At 59.9% G+C, this 16,514-nt stretch overlaps 1 protein-coding gene across 2 annotated transcripts; it reads right to left on the reverse strand.

Moving 5' to 3' along the window:
* Positions 1–115: 115 nt before the first annotated feature.
* On the reverse strand, positions 116–10,038 carry PKP3 (plakophilin 3). 2 transcript variants are annotated; one of them, XM_042958419.1, is made up of 14 exons: positions 9,762–10,038; positions 7,984–8,179; positions 5,801–5,880; positions 5,036–5,661; positions 4,819–4,942; positions 4,216–4,420; positions 3,702–3,876; positions 3,151–3,268; positions 2,909–3,079; positions 2,648–2,833; positions 1,773–1,926; positions 1,373–1,565; positions 1,208–1,295; positions 116–998 (listed from the first exon to the last, which is right to left on the reverse strand). In XM_042958419.1, the coding sequence occupies exons 1-14, from the start codon at positions 9,840–9,842 to the stop codon at positions 963–965; spliced, it is 2,433 nt and encodes an 810-aa protein (XP_042814353.1). In that variant the 5' UTR covers positions 9,843–10,038; the 3' UTR covers positions 116–962. The 2 variants fall into 2 exon arrangements, with proteins under 2 accessions (XP_042814353.1, XP_042814352.1); XM_042958418.1 differs by lacking the exon at positions 9,762–10,038 and having other exon boundaries at positions 7,984–8,568.
* Between the last annotated feature and the right edge of the window lie 6,476 nt (positions 10,039–16,514).

Raw genomic sequence — 16,514 nt, forward strand, 5'->3', positions numbered from 1 at the left:
CGCAGTCCCGCCCTCTCTCCAGCCTCCATCCTGAGCCAGCTCAGACACATCTCTTAACAGTAGCCTCCTTGGGTCTCTCTGTTTGGGGGCGTGACGGTCCCCAGCCCCACTCTGATCCACACAGGTCCTGGAGGAGGGGCAGGCCCCTTAGAGTCTGCAGGTTCTGAGCTTTGCAGAAGAAGCCTTTTGTTGTAAAAATGTGAGTGGGAGGGAGCTTCGCCACCAAATGTCCTGGTTTGGTGAGATGGGTTCCCAGGGCTCAGTCAGACGGTGCAAGTCCCTGGTCAGGACACCCCCAGGTCCAGCGAGGCAGGGCAGAGACAAGTGTTGGGTGTGGACGGCCCAGCAGGGCAGCACCTCAGCCAGGGGAGGTCACAACTCTCCCAGGAGTGGCCACCCCTCTGCACACACGGTCCCCAACACTGCTGCGTTTGTGCCTCGGTTGGCCCCTGGGCTGCCTCTGCTGTCTGCCCTGGTCCCTCCAGTTCTCTCCCCACTGGATACTCTTGTCCTGGTCCTGGGCATTCTGACCTGGAGAAGCATCTGAGTGACTCGGGGTGAGTATCATCAGGGGCAGGCGCGGCTATGCTCAGGGACGCTGCTGAGTCCCTGGCTTGGACCCCCAGGTCGAGCCAGCCGAAGAAACTTGCAGGGCTGTGTCCATAGCTATCTTTATTCCCAGCATTGACAGTTCACCACCTCTGCCCAATGACCCGGTCACCACCCCACACACCGAGCAGCCTCAATCCCTGCCCTACCCCTGCCCTATAGAAGCCAAATCCCTAGAACAGCGCCCCCATGCCCTCCCTGGTGCCTGGGCCCCTGCAAAGTGGCACACGGGGCTCCCGTGAGAGGCCCCGGGCCATCAGCCTTCTCCGCCAGGCTGGCCAGCGAGCAGCGCAGAGCTGAGCCTATCCCTTGGAGGCTAGGCGACGTTGCATCCTCCTCCAGGAAGGCCTCACCTATGGGCCCAGGAAGTCCTCCTTTCGATAGCCTTTCTGCAGTGGACAGGGGGCCCAGAGTCAGGGTTCCTGCCCGCGGGCCCTGTGGTCCCCATGCCCCACTCCTCCCTGGGTCTCTGGTCTCCTTTCTCATGTTCCCCACTTCCCGAGTCTCCTGTTCCACGTGAGTTGCCAGGTCTGTTCCCTGCCACCCGATGTCCCGCCCCCGGGGCCGGCCCTGCCTGCCCTGGGTCGCCAGAACATACCGCCCGGAAGTCTCGGTGGAGCTTGCTGTATTGCCACAGGTTGGCCAGGAGGCTGGAGGCTGCTCGGGAGGACTTCTCACTGTCGGGGCTGGGGTGGGGCGGGAAGGGCAGGGGTCAGCAGGAGGACAGGCGAGGCCGCGAGGGAGGGTGCTGGAGGGGCCTCACCTGTCCCGCTTCTTCTTGATGAAGACCAGCTTTCGGAGCCCGTCAAAATAGAGCAAGTCTCGGGCAGCGACGGGACTGGCCACCACCAGGTTGTTGAGCACGGCTATGATGTTGACCAGCACGTCGGCGGGGGGACACTTCTCGCCCACGCTGCCCGGCAGCTTCTCGATCAGGTGACTCACCACCTTGGTGGCTGCCGGGAGGCCGGGAGGTGGGGAGGTCAGGAAGGCAGCCTCCACTCCTGGCCGCCTGCCCACCCCCCGTTCCGCACCCCCCATCTATCCGCTCAGCTCTAGCTTGCCAGGGGCTCGCCCAAACGGGCAGCAGGAAAGAAACTCGGGGGTGAGCCCAGCTAGGCACGGTGAGGGCAGAGCCCGGGCTGCGGGGTGGCCGGACTCACACATCTCGTCCTTGTTTCTGGCATTCCGAGACAGGTTTCGGATGAGGCCAGTCAGCGAGCGGAGCTGGTGGTGGTCAGCGGTCCGAACCCGGTCGAGCAGTGGGTTCAGGACGCGCTCCTGCTCTAGAGCCAGGCGGCTCAGCACGCCCGCCCACTGCGGGTAGGAGAGGAGCTGGTGAGCGCCGCGGGTTGGGGCTCTTCTCTGTCCCTGTCCCTCTCCCTCCCCAAAACCCTGAGGCAGGACTGGACCCCACCGTCTCTCACCTGCTCTGTTCTTTCTGCTTCTGCCCTCACAGCCCAGCCAGGAGCCTCATCACGTGTGACTTGGGTCAGCCCCTTCTCAGCTCACGCCTCTCCCTAAACCCTCAGGGATCCTGGGGGCCTGTCCCGTCTGGGACACTGGCCTCACACTCCTGGCTGCCCCTCCTGTCCCCTGCCTCTTGCACCCCTGGCAGCGTCCTGTCTCCTCGGTGTCCCCTGCCTCCCGCACCCCTGGCTGCGTGTCCTGTCCCCTCCTGTGTCCCCTGCGTCTCACACCCCTGGCGGCACGTCCTGTCCCCTCCGGTGTCCCCTGCCTCTCGCATCCCTGGCTGTGTGTCCTGTCCCCTCCGGTGTCCCCTGCCTCTCACACCCCTGGCTGCGTGTCCTGTCCCCTCCAGTGTCCCCTGCCTCTCGCACCCCTGGCAGCGTCCTCTCCCCTCCGGTGTCCCCTGCCTCTCGCACCCCTGGCGGCACGTCCTGTCCCCTCGGTCTTGGGTTTTGGCTCATTCACCTGGCTGTGTTCATCCCGCTCCAACAGACTAAACTGGAAAGCTCCTGCACCCTCCTCATTCACCCTTCGTGTCCCCAGTGCAAGGCCACACGTGGGTCCTCACCCTGCGGTCGCCCGCAGTGATGTTCTGCAGTGCTCCCGCGGCTGCCTCGGTCGTGTGTGGGTTGAGTTCACAGCGCTGCAGCAGCCGGTTGTACAGCCCCACGATCTGGGGGCTCCACAGCCACTCAAGACCCTTGGGGTCCTTAGACACCTCGGCGAAGGTCAGTGCATCAGCCGTGAGGGGCAGCTGGGTGGGAGGTGTGGAGGGTCAGCTGGGTTCGGGCCGGGGGCCCTGCTCCCAGCTGCCCAGGCCCGCGCCCACCTCTCGAAGCCGCCGGCTCTGCGGCGTGAAGCAGCCCACCACCTCGCCGGGTGGCGCCCCAGCCGTGTCCCTGCGGCCCCGGCCCTCGAGCCGCTGCAGGGCGGAGGGCGGCATCTCATCGTACAGGCGGTAGGACAGGTTCCTCAGCACGCACACGGCGTTCTCCACACTCTGCAGAGGGCGGACCGTGGTCAGCGTGGGCCAGAACCCCCCAGGACCTTTCGGCAGTGGCCGCCCCTCACCTTGTCCTCACACTTGCCCACGTCCAGGGCGTGGTTGATGTAGGTGACCAGGGCATCCACCAGCCCGTGGCACTCACGCATCTTCTGGCGAGTGGCCTGGGAAGCTGAGCTGAGGTTCCTGCGGACGGAGGCAGACCGGGGACCCCCCCAGTGGGAACCAGTCCCAAGGGCCGAGCCCTTGAGCCCCAGTCACCTCCTTGCCCTGAGCTGGGCCCCGCCCTCTGGCCCCTGCAGCCCCTCTGCATGCCCATCCCCCCCTCCCGCCAAGTGTCCAGAGTGGAGGGGAGCCTGTGGACCCCAGGGCCTGCTGCCACCTGACATATCACCGCTCTGCCTGGGACCAGCTGCCTGTCCCACTTCTGTGCCAGCACCCGTACCTTGCGTGGCCGGTCTGCTTCTGCCTGCCGCCCTGGCCAGCCCCACCCTGCCATTCAGACCTGGGACTCAAGTGCCCCTTCTCCAGGCCTCCCCTGCCCCCTTCCAGGCACCCCGTTCTTTCCCCATGGCCACCGTCTTAGCCTCTCTCTCTGCTGCCCCCCGTCCCGGCGCACCTGAGGAAGCCCGTGGCATTATAGAAGATTTCAGCCTCAGAGGCATTCTGCTGGATGAGGGGTGGTCCTCCGGCCCCCGAGAGGGGGCTCAGCACCAGGTCGGTGAGCTGTTCCAGTGTGTCCCTGGCCAGGCGATCCTTCAGATGGTCGCTGGAGGACAGGTTCCACAGGATCCCTGGGGCAGGCGGGGCCGTGGCCATGGTCAGCAGTCGCCCACTGGTCCCCTCCAGCCCCTCCAGGGAGGGTGGGGATGAGGACCCCAACCTCTCCCAGGGCCCCTCCTGGCGTTTGGAGCCTCGCTCGAGAGCCCCATGGGGAGAGCCTGCATACAACCTACAGGTCACGGGGCTGTGACACAGCCGAGAGACAATGCTTGGGGACACGGGGCCTGGGGGCTGGAGGCTAGCTGCACACATACGGCACAAGAACAGTCGGGACCAATGGAAGTGGCGGGGACAGAGGAACAGAGCACGGAGGGAGGGAAGGAGAGGGCCGGCGTGGGCTGGCAGGGCACCTGTGACGTTCTTGCGCAGCTCGTCGTCATGCTCACGCAGCGTGCGCAGCAGCTCGAAGATGCCGTTCTCCTCCACCAGGGCCAGCTTGTTGTCCGCGTTGTCGTAGATGAGGTTGCGCACGGCGCCCGTGGCGTGGCGTTGCACCTCCTGGTCGGCGTGGTTGAAGAGCTTCACCAGCCTGGGCACAGCCTGAAGGCTGCGGGCCTGCACGCACAGGCACGCGGGTGTGAGCAACGTGCACACAGGCATGTGCAGACGGGTGCAAGTACGGGAGGGCGTGTGCTGGTGACGGAGACGTGCAGGTGTACGCAGGCGTGTGCGCAGGTGTCTTTAGATGCGTGCGGGTGCGTGTAGGTGTGCGCAGGTGTGTGCAGAGGCACGCAGCTGTACTTGTACGTATGCACATCACTTCCTCCTGCCCCTCGTCTGCCGGGGAGGCTCTGGGCCAAAGGGGGGTCTGCCTGCCCAGTCAGCGTGGGGACCGTTGAGGGGTGGTTAGGGACCGGAGATTAATGACAAGTGGGAGGATCACCGAGGGTGGTAGGCAGGGGTGTTCACGGACCAGTGGGCCACAGGTGGCACCAGCGGGGGCGGTCGGTCACCTGCTTCTTGGCTGCCGCGTCGCTATAGCACTTGTGCTGGATGTAGGCTGCTCCCAGCACCTGCAGGTTGGGGTCTGAGGCCATGAGGTACTTGACTGCTGAGGGCAGGTCGATGTCGTCAAATCTGCAGGGACGGGGGCCGGGAGGGGTCAGGCTGACCCCGGGGCCGGGCCAGGGCCGTGGCAGAAGTCCCCTCCCCAAGCCAGGCCCAGCTCACCCGCTGCTGAGCCTCTGCAGGGTGCGGTGGCCACCGTAGCTGTCCAGGCCGCGCACATCCGGCAGGTGGCTGGAGTCGGCCAGGCTCAGGCTGAGGCTGCGCACAGACGGTGCTCGGGCCACAGGCTCCGGGACACCCCCTGGGGCCACCCCGGCCACGCCTCGGCTGCGGTGGCCGCTCTGGAATCGCTGCAGGGTCCGCATGGCCGGCGCACGGATGGTCCGGCTGGGCGGCCCCTCAGCGGCTCCCGGCCAGTCCAAGCCCCCTGACCGGCCGGAGCTGGCCTGGCGCTCGTAGCCAAAGGCCCTGTAGGCGGAGGCAGCTGGGGGCTCCAGCTGCTCGGATACCACGCTGTAGCGGTCATCCAGGCCCCCGGCCCCTAGCCTCAGCGAGCGCAGGGACAACGTGTCGTAGTCCACCCGGCTCCCCGCCCCCCCACGCTCATGGAAGGACGTGGGCCGGGTAGGCATGGGTGCGGCAGGCTGGGCTCCCCCGTACCCCGCGACCCCAAAGGCGCTGCCCCCGTTGTGGGCAGAGCTCAGCCTCCGACTAGAGCTCAGATCCACAGCTGAGCGGGAGGACCAGGAGGCCGGGCTGTAGGCAGGCTTGGCAACGGGCCGGAAGGTCTGCGGGGCAGGGAGGAGAGCAGCGAGTGGGTGCTGGGGGCTCACCTGGCACCAGCCCCTCTCCCTGACCCTGCAGCTCCCAGCTTCCCCCAGAGCCTCCCCCACGAGCCTCTCCTGAGGCTGGAGAGAGTGTACTCACAGAGACGTTGTCCCCACCGAGGCTCTGAGAGCGCGAGCTGAAGCCAGACTGCAGGGTGTGGTAGTGACCGCGGGATGTGCCTGCCGACAGGGACAGTGGTGGCCTGGCTGGGCCAGATGCCTCATGGGTCTCCTCCGCTTGTGGGTCAACCCTGTTCGGACCTCTCCCACAGCCCCCTGCCCCTCCAGCTGTGCTGGGGGATAGGCACGCTCACCCCCACCCCCGACCCCCCACCCCCGACCCCCTGGCTGCCTGGGAAGTGTGCCGGGACTCCATCAACTCTCTAGTCCCTGCCAGGACACACACCTGACCCCCTCCTCCAGGAAGCCACACTGACCTCTGTGAGCCCGTCCTTTGCTGTGGCCACACGGGAGTGATGCCACACTCGCCAAGGACACACAGTTCCCTGTCCCACCTGGAAAAGCCACGCCCGCCCCATCCAGCCACACAGAAACTGAGGCTGCTGGCGCCAGCCCGACTCTGTGGTGAGTGGACAGACAGGGGGGGTGGGTGAAGGGTGGAGAGATGGCAGAGGAGGAGGAGGGAGGGCTGGTCGGACCGTTGGAAGGAGGGGTGGATGGACAGATGGATGGCTGGTTTGATAGACAACAGGTGCATGAGCTGGAAACACTGAGGACGGTTGGGTGAAGGTCAGACCAAGGCAAAGCAGGGGGACGGACTGGGGTGAGGTGGCTCCGGCGTCTCTGGACAGGGAGGAGGTGCCCGGAGGGGATCAGCCTCTGCCAGGGTCCCTGCTAGGGCCATATCTTGGGGGAGAAGAGTCACATGTCCCCAGAGAGCCTAGGCAGGGTGAGTGGCTGAAAGGACTCATGATGTGAGTGAAGGGAGGGGGCCTCAGCCCCTCCCCCGGCCTCTTCCAACTAGGTCTGGGGGGCTCCCCTCCCAGTACATTCCCCAGACCCGCCCTGGTTAATGAGGCTTCTGGGCAGGGGCTATTAACCCTTTGACGCTAGTGAGGCTCAGCCTGGGGGGACACACCCCCAGCCTGGGGACCTTACTCCCACCCCCAAATTATAATCCTCCCCCTAATTGGCAGGGTAGCCAGGGTGGTAATTAACCCTTCCCTGCTCCCTCCTCCACCCCATGACCCCTGGGCACCCAACTACTTAGCCACCAGCAAGGCTGAGGCCCAGGGAGGAGAGGACCCAGGAATCCAGGCTGCTCTGGCAGGCCCCTATGCTGGCTGACCCTCTCCCCCCGTGTCTGGCCAGCATCTGGAGACCTGTCCTGGGAAAGGGCCCTCTAAAGGTCACGTGAACCACTGTGGAACTGGTGTCTTGGCTCCTGACATCCTGGGAAGTTCACCTTACTATCTACCCTTGATCCCTGTTGCTGCAGTCTGGCCAGGGAGGAAATGGCATTTCTAGAACAACTGCTCTGAACTCACTGTGTTTGTGGGATCCTTCAACAGGCATGCGCCCACATGCACACACACACATCCACACACACATGCATGCACACTCACGCATTTGCTCTCGAACTCACACACACGCTGGTAGAGCCGGGGTTCCGACACAGGGCGGTCTGCCCGCACCGAGGGGGCACTCCCCCACCTGATGTTCTCGGGAATAATATCTGGGTCACTCCTGCGGGCCCCCCACCCCCACCCCGCCGCAATTCCACAGGGAGACCCCGGTCCAGACAGGCAGGTGGCTCCGGTCCAGGCTTCCCAGACCCGCCCCCTCACGTTTCTGTCTGCTTATTCCCTTGGGGCCTGGAGGGTGGTGGGGAGGGACGCTGGAGTCTGGGTGTCTGTGTCTCAGGGTGTTTGTGTCTTAGTGGGACTGACGTGTATGTCTGCGCGCCCGAGGCCGCGTGCGAGCCTGTGTTACGTGGGACCGGACGTGTGCCCGGTCCCGTTTTGCCGACAGAGGCAGGCCCGGGTGGCCTGCCACGTGCCGACAGCGGCGCTCGGGGCGGAAGGGGCGGCGGGGCCCGAGCTCGGGGGTCCCTGCCGGCTGGTGGGAGGCCGCACCCATGCCTTCTCCCACACCTGGCGGGCGGGGCGGGTGACTCAGTGCGAGGCCTCGGTGAGTCAGGGCGCTGAACCCCATGCCGGCTCTACCCCGGCCTCTGGCCCTCGTACCGCCACACCCACCGAGGCCACCTCTGCCCACTGCCGTTCCCGCTGCCCGGCACCCACCCTGCAGGCGCCCGCTTACCTCTGGCCACCTCGGTGGTGCCCTCGGGCTCCGCCGCCCCGTTGTGCCGAGCCTGCCGGCCCAGCTGCAGGAGGCGGGCGCAGACCTGCTCCTGGACGCGGGCCGCCCGCAGCCGCTCAGCGTCGGGCCCCTCTGCGCCCCGGCGGTCCAGCTGCAGGTCGGAGGGCAGCGCCAGGGAGCACACGCCGGCCTCGGGCTGCAGGGCCGACAGCAGGAAGTTACCGTCCTGCATGGCGGCAGGCGTGCGGGGCTGGGTGTGCGCCCGGCCTGGGCCGCCGGGCCTCCTCGGCCTGAGCAGTCTTCACCGTCCCGTCCCCGAAGTCCCCTCCCCACTGGCCTCGCCCAGAGCCAGCCTGGAGACAGACGCCTGCCCAGCCCTGAGCTTGGCTGGGGGCGGGGACACCTGGGCCAGGTGAGAGGGAGGGGCCACCACCAGCTTAAGGTGGAATTTGGGCGGAAGAACAGGCCCCGCGTCCCGGCCTGGCCTCCCCGTTCCTTCCGCCTGTTCCGGGACGGGGCGGCAGGGTCCGGGCCCATCTGGGTTCCCCGGCCACAGTGGGACCTTTGGGGCAGGGGCGGGACAATCAGGCCCCACTGTCCTGAGTGTCAGGGAAGGGCCAGGTTAGGTCACTGGGGAACCTACGGCCAGCCACCTCCCGGAGTCCGAAGGGAGGGATCTTCCCTCCCCGGGTGACTGGGGGCCCTGAGCCGGGCAGGGGTCAGCATCCTGGGTCACTATTAGGAGTCAGGGGTCGATGCTAAGGGTGAGGACTGAGGACAAAGGGCTTGGGGTGGGGGAGCTTCCGGGTAGAAGAGGGCCCCATGGACCTTGATCTTTGGTGCCCGGGGGACCCCAGAAGCATACAGATAGACTTGGCCCACACCCTAGTCTTGTGACCCTCTGGATCTCTGTCCTGTAGACCCCAGAAGTTGCCCCCATCTCCCCAACTTCTGCAGAGGCCTCCAAAGGGCTGGCTTGGCCCTCTCTCTCACCCCTCCCTGGCTTCTGCCCCCCAGGCTGTGAGGCAGAAGGCCATTCCCTACATGTGAGTCAGGGCTCAGCTCAACAGAGCTCTGATGGGGCAGGGTAGGCAGGACTGCCACAAGGCATTGACTCAGAGCCCCCCCCTCCGCCCCCCCCTCCCCCGTCCAGGCTGGGGGTGCAGGAGCAGAGGCTGTGTCAGCGGAGGAAGAACCCAGGAGTCTGGCAGAACAGTGATTAGGAGAGGTCGGCATCAGGGGTGGGGAGGGGGGCCCGGGCCTATCAGGGTTTGCCCCCAGAAAGTCTCCCTGGGGTGCTCCCATCCAGCTGGACCAGCATGCTGCAAGGCCTCCTGGGTAGGCCTGGAGTGAATCTAGGATAGGCCCTTGGTGGATGGAGTAGGGGCAAGGGGTGAGCTGGGCAGGGCTGGAGGGGTGGAGGGGTTGAGTGGCTTCAGGTACCTCCTGGGGCCCCCTTGAGGAGTCACTGTGGGGCCCACCCTAACAGCCTCCTCTCTCCCATGGGAGTCCCTTACCCTGGCCCCTGAAGACAACTGCCTTAATCTGCAATCAGTCTTTTCAGGGGATGTAGCCCCAGGTGGGGATGGTGGATGGGGGCCTGGGGGTGAGGAGGGAGGTCAGGGTCAGAAGGCAGGCCTAGGGGTGAGGTCAGTGCTGGAGAGGAAGGGGCAGGGTGGGGACAGGCTCAAAGGGGAGGGGAGGGTCCTCGGAAAGGTCAAGGTGAAGCCTGGGGTGGGACTGCCGGGCCGAGGTGGGCGCTCGGGTGGGAGACCTACCGTGCTGGGGGTCTGGATCCTGCAGGCTCCATGGCTCAACCCGGAGGCCACTGCTACAGGCAGAGGGGTCCTGGACTCCATCCCAGGCCCAGCGCGTCCGTCTGGGGCGGCCTCTCACTGCAGGACGGGACTGTGGGGGCACCAGGAGGGCGGGGTGGGAACGCCCGCACGCCTAGCTCATCAGACCGGTTGCTTCCCTGGGAGACGTGTTTTGTGTGGAAAAATCCTGGGAGACAAGTTTGTGCGGCGCTGAGCTCACCTGAAGGCACACGCCTGGCACGGGCCTGGGGCCCGCCCTCCATCTGGGGTCTACCTGGGCCCACCTGGGGCCCTGCCTGGGGAACCAGCCTCGAGGCTGCAGGTAGGGGTTCAAAGGGCTTGTGGGGTAGCCCCAGGGGTAAGCCGGGTCAGCCGGGGCTGCAGAGGAGCGGAGGGGGCTTTGCTGGGGTGGCACGGCTGGCTCCCACTGCCCCAAAGCTGTGCTGAGCATCCCTGAGGATATGTGGACCCCTCCCCCACCGTGGACCTCTTACCTCTGTGGCCCAGCGTTCCTAGGAAGTCTGGGATTCTGGGCGCTGTAACCACCGCAGGGCCAGGGGGCTGGCTGTGGCCCAGACCTGTTACCAGCACTCTGAAGCCCAGGCTGGGAGCCACATCTGGCCTCTGCAACCGGCCTTCTGCTCTGTCCTCCTCAGAGTTCCCCTTGCCCTGTAGCGCAACGAAGATTCAAGCCTAGGCTTGATGGTAGGCTTCCTGGAGGAGGTGGGTTTGTGGCAAATGGAAGATCCATCTAGGGAGCTTAGGAAACAGATAGGGCCGTTTGTGGAGCGGGGCCTGGGAACCCGCGTCTAACCCTCCGGATGGCTGTGGTGCATCATCAGTGTTGAGAACCTGAGGCCTGGGGCCTCCACGGGGGAGTAAGTTAGGCTCTCACTTGGGAGGTGGGCAGCTCCGGGGGGAGCCTGGACTCTGCTCTGGGGAGTTCGAAGGAAAGGCTGTGGCAGCTTGAGTGGGGTGACTTAGCATTTATACTCCTCCATGGCACTGGGCATAGAGGATGTGCCGGGTGGTCGACTGGAGGTGGGGACCCCCAGGCGGCTGTTGGCAAAACCTCTGGAAGAGGAGCGGGGGACAAAAATCAGGGGGCAAGGGATGGGGAGGCCTCCAGGGCTCGGTGCCAGAGTGGAGGGAGGGGGTGGAAGGAGGACCCGCTAGTGCTGGCTTCAGTGACCTGGAACTGGAGGAGGGGCCCAGAGGGCACCCCAGCCCTACCCCACCATCGGGAGCGGGGTGTGGAGTGGTGGTTATTAGGGAGCAGAAGATGGGGAAAGTTTGCGGCAAGAGAATATCGACAAAAATGTGGGCGCTGGCGCACAGAGCGGTTAAGCGGATTGCCTGGGACCACACAGCCCGCAAGGGTGGGGGTGGATCGGCGAGCCTGGCGGGAGCTGACGGCCGGAGGGGAGGGCGCAGCAGCTCACTGGCAGCGGGAGGGCCAAGGCTCAGTCTCGTTTCCTTCCCGCTCCAGCCCCCCCCCCCCCCCCCCCCCCCCCCGGGCGCAGCCTCCCAGGCTTCCTGTCTGTGAGCCTGTGCCCACGCTCGCAAAGCTTCCAACGTTCCACGGGCTGGGACCCCGCCAAATGCAGCCTGCGCCCGCTTCGTCCACAGAGCCCACCTGGGTTAGCGCGATGGCCGCCAACCCCCTGGCCCTGTGGGCAGGGTGGCCTCTGCGTCTAATTCCCGGGACCCTGGTTGGGACGTTTGGGACCTGGCATCCTCTGTGCCCCCACCTCTTGCCTTGCGCCTTTGGCGTGGAAGGTAGGTGAAGGATACGGGCGCCGGGTGGCCCAGGGAGCGGGGTGGCACTTTGCATCTACACACCCATCCACCCGGCTGTTCCCCGGCATCTGTCCGTCCTTCCGTCGGTTCCCTTGTGTGTTGGTCAGATGTGTCCTGAACTCTTCTAGGCACCTGGGGCTGTTCTGGGGAAGGCAGGTGTGACCCAGATGTGTGCAGCTTTCCCCGGGAGCTCTCCTGCCCCGCAGGAGAAACCAGCGCTGACCTGCCCCGCCCCGACCCGCCCCGACCCGGGCCCGTGTTCTCCGGGGATCTTCACCTCTGAAGCCCGCTGACCTCCTGTGCCTGTGCATTGGCTAAATTTCTGGCATCAGTTGGTTCAAACTTTTGATCCTGGCATGTATTTATTTCAGAAAAGTTTTCTCCTGCTACATCACTCACATACTTTTCTTCTCTTGTCTTCTCAGAAATCGCTTTTAGCTCTGTTCTTTTCCATTTCATTTTGTGCACTTTTCTTGGACTTGTCTTCTGTGTCCCTGGTTTTTATCATTGATTTTTAAAGAAGACTGAATTTTTTAGAGCAGTTTTAGGTTCACAGCAAAATTAAGAGCAAGGTACGGAGATTTCCCTGCCCCCCCATGCATAGACTCCCCCCTTTCCCAGCATGCCCCCCCAGAGTGATACCTTCGTTACAATTCACAAGCCTACATGGACACATCATTATCGCCAAAGTCCACAGTCCACACTGGTGGTGTATACTCTGTGGGCTTGGACAAACACGTGACGACATGTGCCCATCATTGTGTCAGCCAGAGTGGTTTCACTGCCCTAAAACCCTCGGCCTAGTCATCCCTTCCCCCACCCTTACAATCCCTGATAACCACTGGTCTTTTCAGCTGTGTAAGACACTGGCAAGTGTCTTGCAGGGTGGCCACACCAGTGTGCATTCCCACCAGCAGTGACAGAGTTCCTGGTGCCCAATGTCCTCATCAGCGTTTGCCGTCGGTGTTCCAGATTTTGGCCATTCTAACAGGCGTGTGGAGGGATCTCGTCGTTTTAATTTTCATTTCCTGATGACGCAGGACACACAGCGGCCATTCGTGTGATCACTTGCCATCCGTGTATCTTCTTTGGTGAAGCGCCTGTTAAGGTCTCTGGACCACTTTTTACTGTTTAGTTAAAAATGTTTTGTTTTGGGGGCACCTGGGTGGCTCAGTCGGTTAAGCGTCTGGTTTCGGCCCAGGTCATGATCTCACCGTTCGTGGGTTCAAGCCCCGAATCGGGCTCTGTGCTGACAGCTCGGAGCCTGGAGCCTGCTTCAGATTCTGTGTCTCCCTCTCTCCTTGCCCCTCCCACACTCACGCTCTGTCTCTCTCTGCCTCAAAAATAATTAAACAAACAACAACAAAAAGACATTTTAAAAATGTTTTGTTTTGTTGTTTATTTTGTTAGTATTGAGTCTGAAGAGTTCTTTCCATATTTTGGATAACAGTCCTTTATCAGATGTGTCTTTTGCAAGTATTTTCTCCCTGGCTGTGACTTGTCTTCTCATTCTCTCGATACTGTCTTTCACGGAAGTTCATCAAGTCCTGCTTACCAATTACTACTCTCATGGACCATGCCTTTCGTGTCATGTCTTAAAAGTCATCATCATGCCCCAGGTCATCCAGGTTTTCTCCTATGTTATCTTCTAAGGGTTTTATAGATTCGTGTTTTACATTAAGGTCTAGGATCCATTTCGAGTTAACCTTTGCGAAGGTTTAAGGTCTGTGTCTGTTGCACGTGGACGTCCAGCTGGCCCAGCAATGTCGTTGAAGAAACGGTCTTTGTTCCTTTGTCAAGGACCGTGTTTATGTGGGTCTGTTTCTGAGCTCTCCGTTCTGTTCCATTCACCTATTTGTCTACTTTCCATCAACGTCACAGTCTTGATCACTAGCTTTTCAGTCAGGTGGCATCCACTGAAGTTTGTTCTTCTCCTTCAGTGTTATGTTGGCCATTCTGGGCCATTTGCCTCTTCATATAAACTTTAGAATCAATTGTTGATATCCACAGAATAACCTGCTATGATTTTAAGTGGGATTGCATTGAATCTACAGATCAAGTTGGGAAAGAACAGACATCATGGTAATATTGAGTCCTCCTATTCATGAACACGGATATTTCTTCATTTATTTGATTTTTCTTTGATTTTGTTCATTACAGTTTTGTAGTTTTCCTCATATAGATCTTGTGCATACTTTGTTAAATTTATACTGAAGTAACTAATTTTTTTGGTATTAATGTGAATGGTATTGTGTTTTAAATTTCAAATTCCAATTGTTCATTGCTGGTGTATAGGAAAACAATTGACTTTTGTGTATTAACCTTATTATATCCTGCAACATTGCTATAATTGCTTATTAATTCCAGGAGGGTTTTTTCTTTTTGTTTGTTTTTTCTTTTTTTTGCTGATTCTTTTAGATTTTCTACATAGATGATCATCAGCAAACAAAGCCATTCATGTACGTAACCCTTTTATTTCCCATATGTATACTTTTTATTTCTTTTTCTTGTCTTATTGCATTAGCTAGTACAGTTGACCCTTGAACAACATGGGTTTGTGCTGTGCAGGTCCACTTATTGGTGGATTTTTAAAAAAATACAGTTCTGTGCTGTATTTTCTCTTCTTTAGGATTCTCTTAGTAACATTTTTTTCTAGCTTATTTCAAGAATACAATATATAATACACATATTTAAAATACATGTGTCAATTGGCTATGTTATCGGTAAGGCTTCCCATCGACAGTAGGCTGTAAGTAGTTAAATTTTGGGGGCGTCAAAAGTTATGCACAGATGTTTGACTGTGCAGAGATTTTGCCCCTAACCTGGAAGTCAGCTGTACTTCCAATATGTTGTTGAAACGGAGTGGTGAGAGGCATTTACTGCTAATTAAAAAAAAATGTCCTCAAGTGTCACCTCTGAGCCCTTGTACCCCCAGTGGCATCCTTGGTAGCTTTATAGCCTTCAGATCTTTTCTGGGATGTCACCTTGTCAGACTTGCTTTTTCTGACCGCTGTTTACAACTGCAGTCTCACTCAAACTTACTATTCCCTTTCCTGGCTTTTTTCTACAACAGTTGCCACCATCTAATATGCTAGATGTTTTCTTATTCTGTCATCTGCCAAGTTCTACAAGGGCAGACTCTTGTCTCTTTTGTTCACCTTTCCTCAGCAGGTGGAAACACCTGTTAGGCGAACACCTAACACAGTCAGTGTTCAATGAGCAGTTGTTAAGATGGATTAATAAATTATGGTTTATGTATAGTCCAGATTACATGTGATTTTGAGATTTTCTTCTGCTTCTGGAAGTAATCTTTTTTTGTTGTTTTTGTTTTTTGTTTTCGGTGTGAGGCTTCATCTGCCTGTTGCTTGCATGTCCCCTGCCCTTTAGAGGATGTATTCCTTTTTTTAATGTTTATTTATTTTTGAAAGAGAGAGACAAGGCGTGAACCAGGGAGGGGCAGAGAGAGGGAGACACAGAATCCTAAATGGGCTCCAGGCTCTGAACCCTCAGCACAGAGCCTGACACAGGGCTCGAACTCATGAACTGCAAGATCATGACCTGAGCTGAAGTGGGATTAACTGACAGAGTCACCCAGGCGCCCTGAGAATGTATTTCTAAATCCAGCACTCGTTTTTTTCTTGTTCTGAAATATCTGTGAGTGGAGAAAATTCCCACTCACTAGATACTTGAACCAGATACTTGGGGAGAAGTGGGCAGTGTGAGCTACAGGCATCTGGTAGCTTCTGAGCAGGTATGTGGCAGCTTGGTGGTGTCCTCTGCCCTGCAGGCACTTGTGCTCCGTGGACCCGCAGGACTTGTGAAGCCCACGTTATTACATGGGACTTGGTGTCTACACACATCTGCTGGCTACTCTGGCCAGCAGCGGCAGTGGTCAATGTCCCTTCCAGCAGGGTCATTTCTAGAGTCTTCTCAGGGCCAGATGGTGGTATCCATCTGGTTCTTCTTTCATTGGAATCTTTCCTGCTGCCCCGTGTTCATGGTGAGGTATGACCTAAGGAGACAACTGGGGTCAATCTCACAAGGGTTATTTGGGCTGCTGGGTGCATGTATTGCCTTCCCACTGAATGTCAGTGAGGAGGTACAGAGAATTATGGCCCCAAAGAATCCAGGCCCTAACCCTGGAACCTGTGGCTGTCGACGGACATGGCAAAAAGAACTTTGCAGATGTGATTACGTAAAGAATGTTGATGGAGATGGGGAGATTATCCGGGAATAATGGAGGGGAGCAGTGTAACCACACATGTCCTTACAAGAGGGAGGCAGGAGGGCCAGAGAGATGTGATGATGGAAGCAGAGGTGACAGACACAGGAAGGGAGGGCTCTGAAGATGCTAAGCTGCTGGCTTTGACATAAGCAGCAGCCCTGAGCCAAGGAACTCAAGTGGCCTCTAAAAGTGGGGACAGGACAAGGCAGATTCATTTCTAAAGCCTCCAGGGGCGCCTGGGTGGCTCAGTCGGTTAAGCGGCCGACTTCGGCTCAGGTCATGATCTCGCGGTCCGTGAGTTCGAGCCCCGTGTCAGGCTCTGGGCTGACAGCTCAGAGCCTGGAGCCTGCTTCGGATTCTGTGTCTCCCTCTCTCTGACCCTCCCCTGTTCATGCTCTGTCTCTCTCTGTCTCAAAAATAAATAAATGTTAAAAAAAATTTTTTTAAAGCCTCAGATCGGGCCACAGAAACCTTGTTTTTGGGCTTCTGACCTACAGAACATGGAGGTCATACATTCTGTGTTTCTGGAAATCTGTCACGGCAGCCACAAGGACCTCATATAGGCAGCTGCTTAGTACCAGGCAGAGCACTGGGACCCATCTTCAGACAGCTGAGACCCCCAGGGAGGGGCTGGGCCTTGACAGCATCATCCAGCCTCTGGGTCAGCACTCTCCTAGTGTGCTCCTGAC

Source organism: Panthera tigris, chromosome D1, assembly GCF_018350195.1.
Source record: "Panthera tigris isolate Pti1 chromosome D1, P.tigris_Pti1_mat1.1, whole genome shotgun sequence".
NCBI classification, from domain to species: Eukaryota; Metazoa; Chordata; class Mammalia; order Carnivora; family Felidae; genus Panthera; species Panthera tigris.

Coding starts and splice junctions, on each gene's coding strand:
- PKP3 (XM_042958419.1), bottom strand. CDS start 9,842: ATGGAGTCCAGGACCCCTCTGCCTGTAGCAGTGGCCTCCGGGTTGAGC. Junction 4,943..5,035: donor CTGCAGAGGCTCAGCAGCGG/GTGAGCTGGGCC, acceptor CCGTCCCTGCAG/ATTTGACGACATCGACCTGC. Junction 1,296..1,372: donor ATCAAGAAGAAGCGGGACAG/GTGAGGCCCCTC, acceptor GCCCCACCCCAG/CCCCGACAGTGAGAAGTCCT.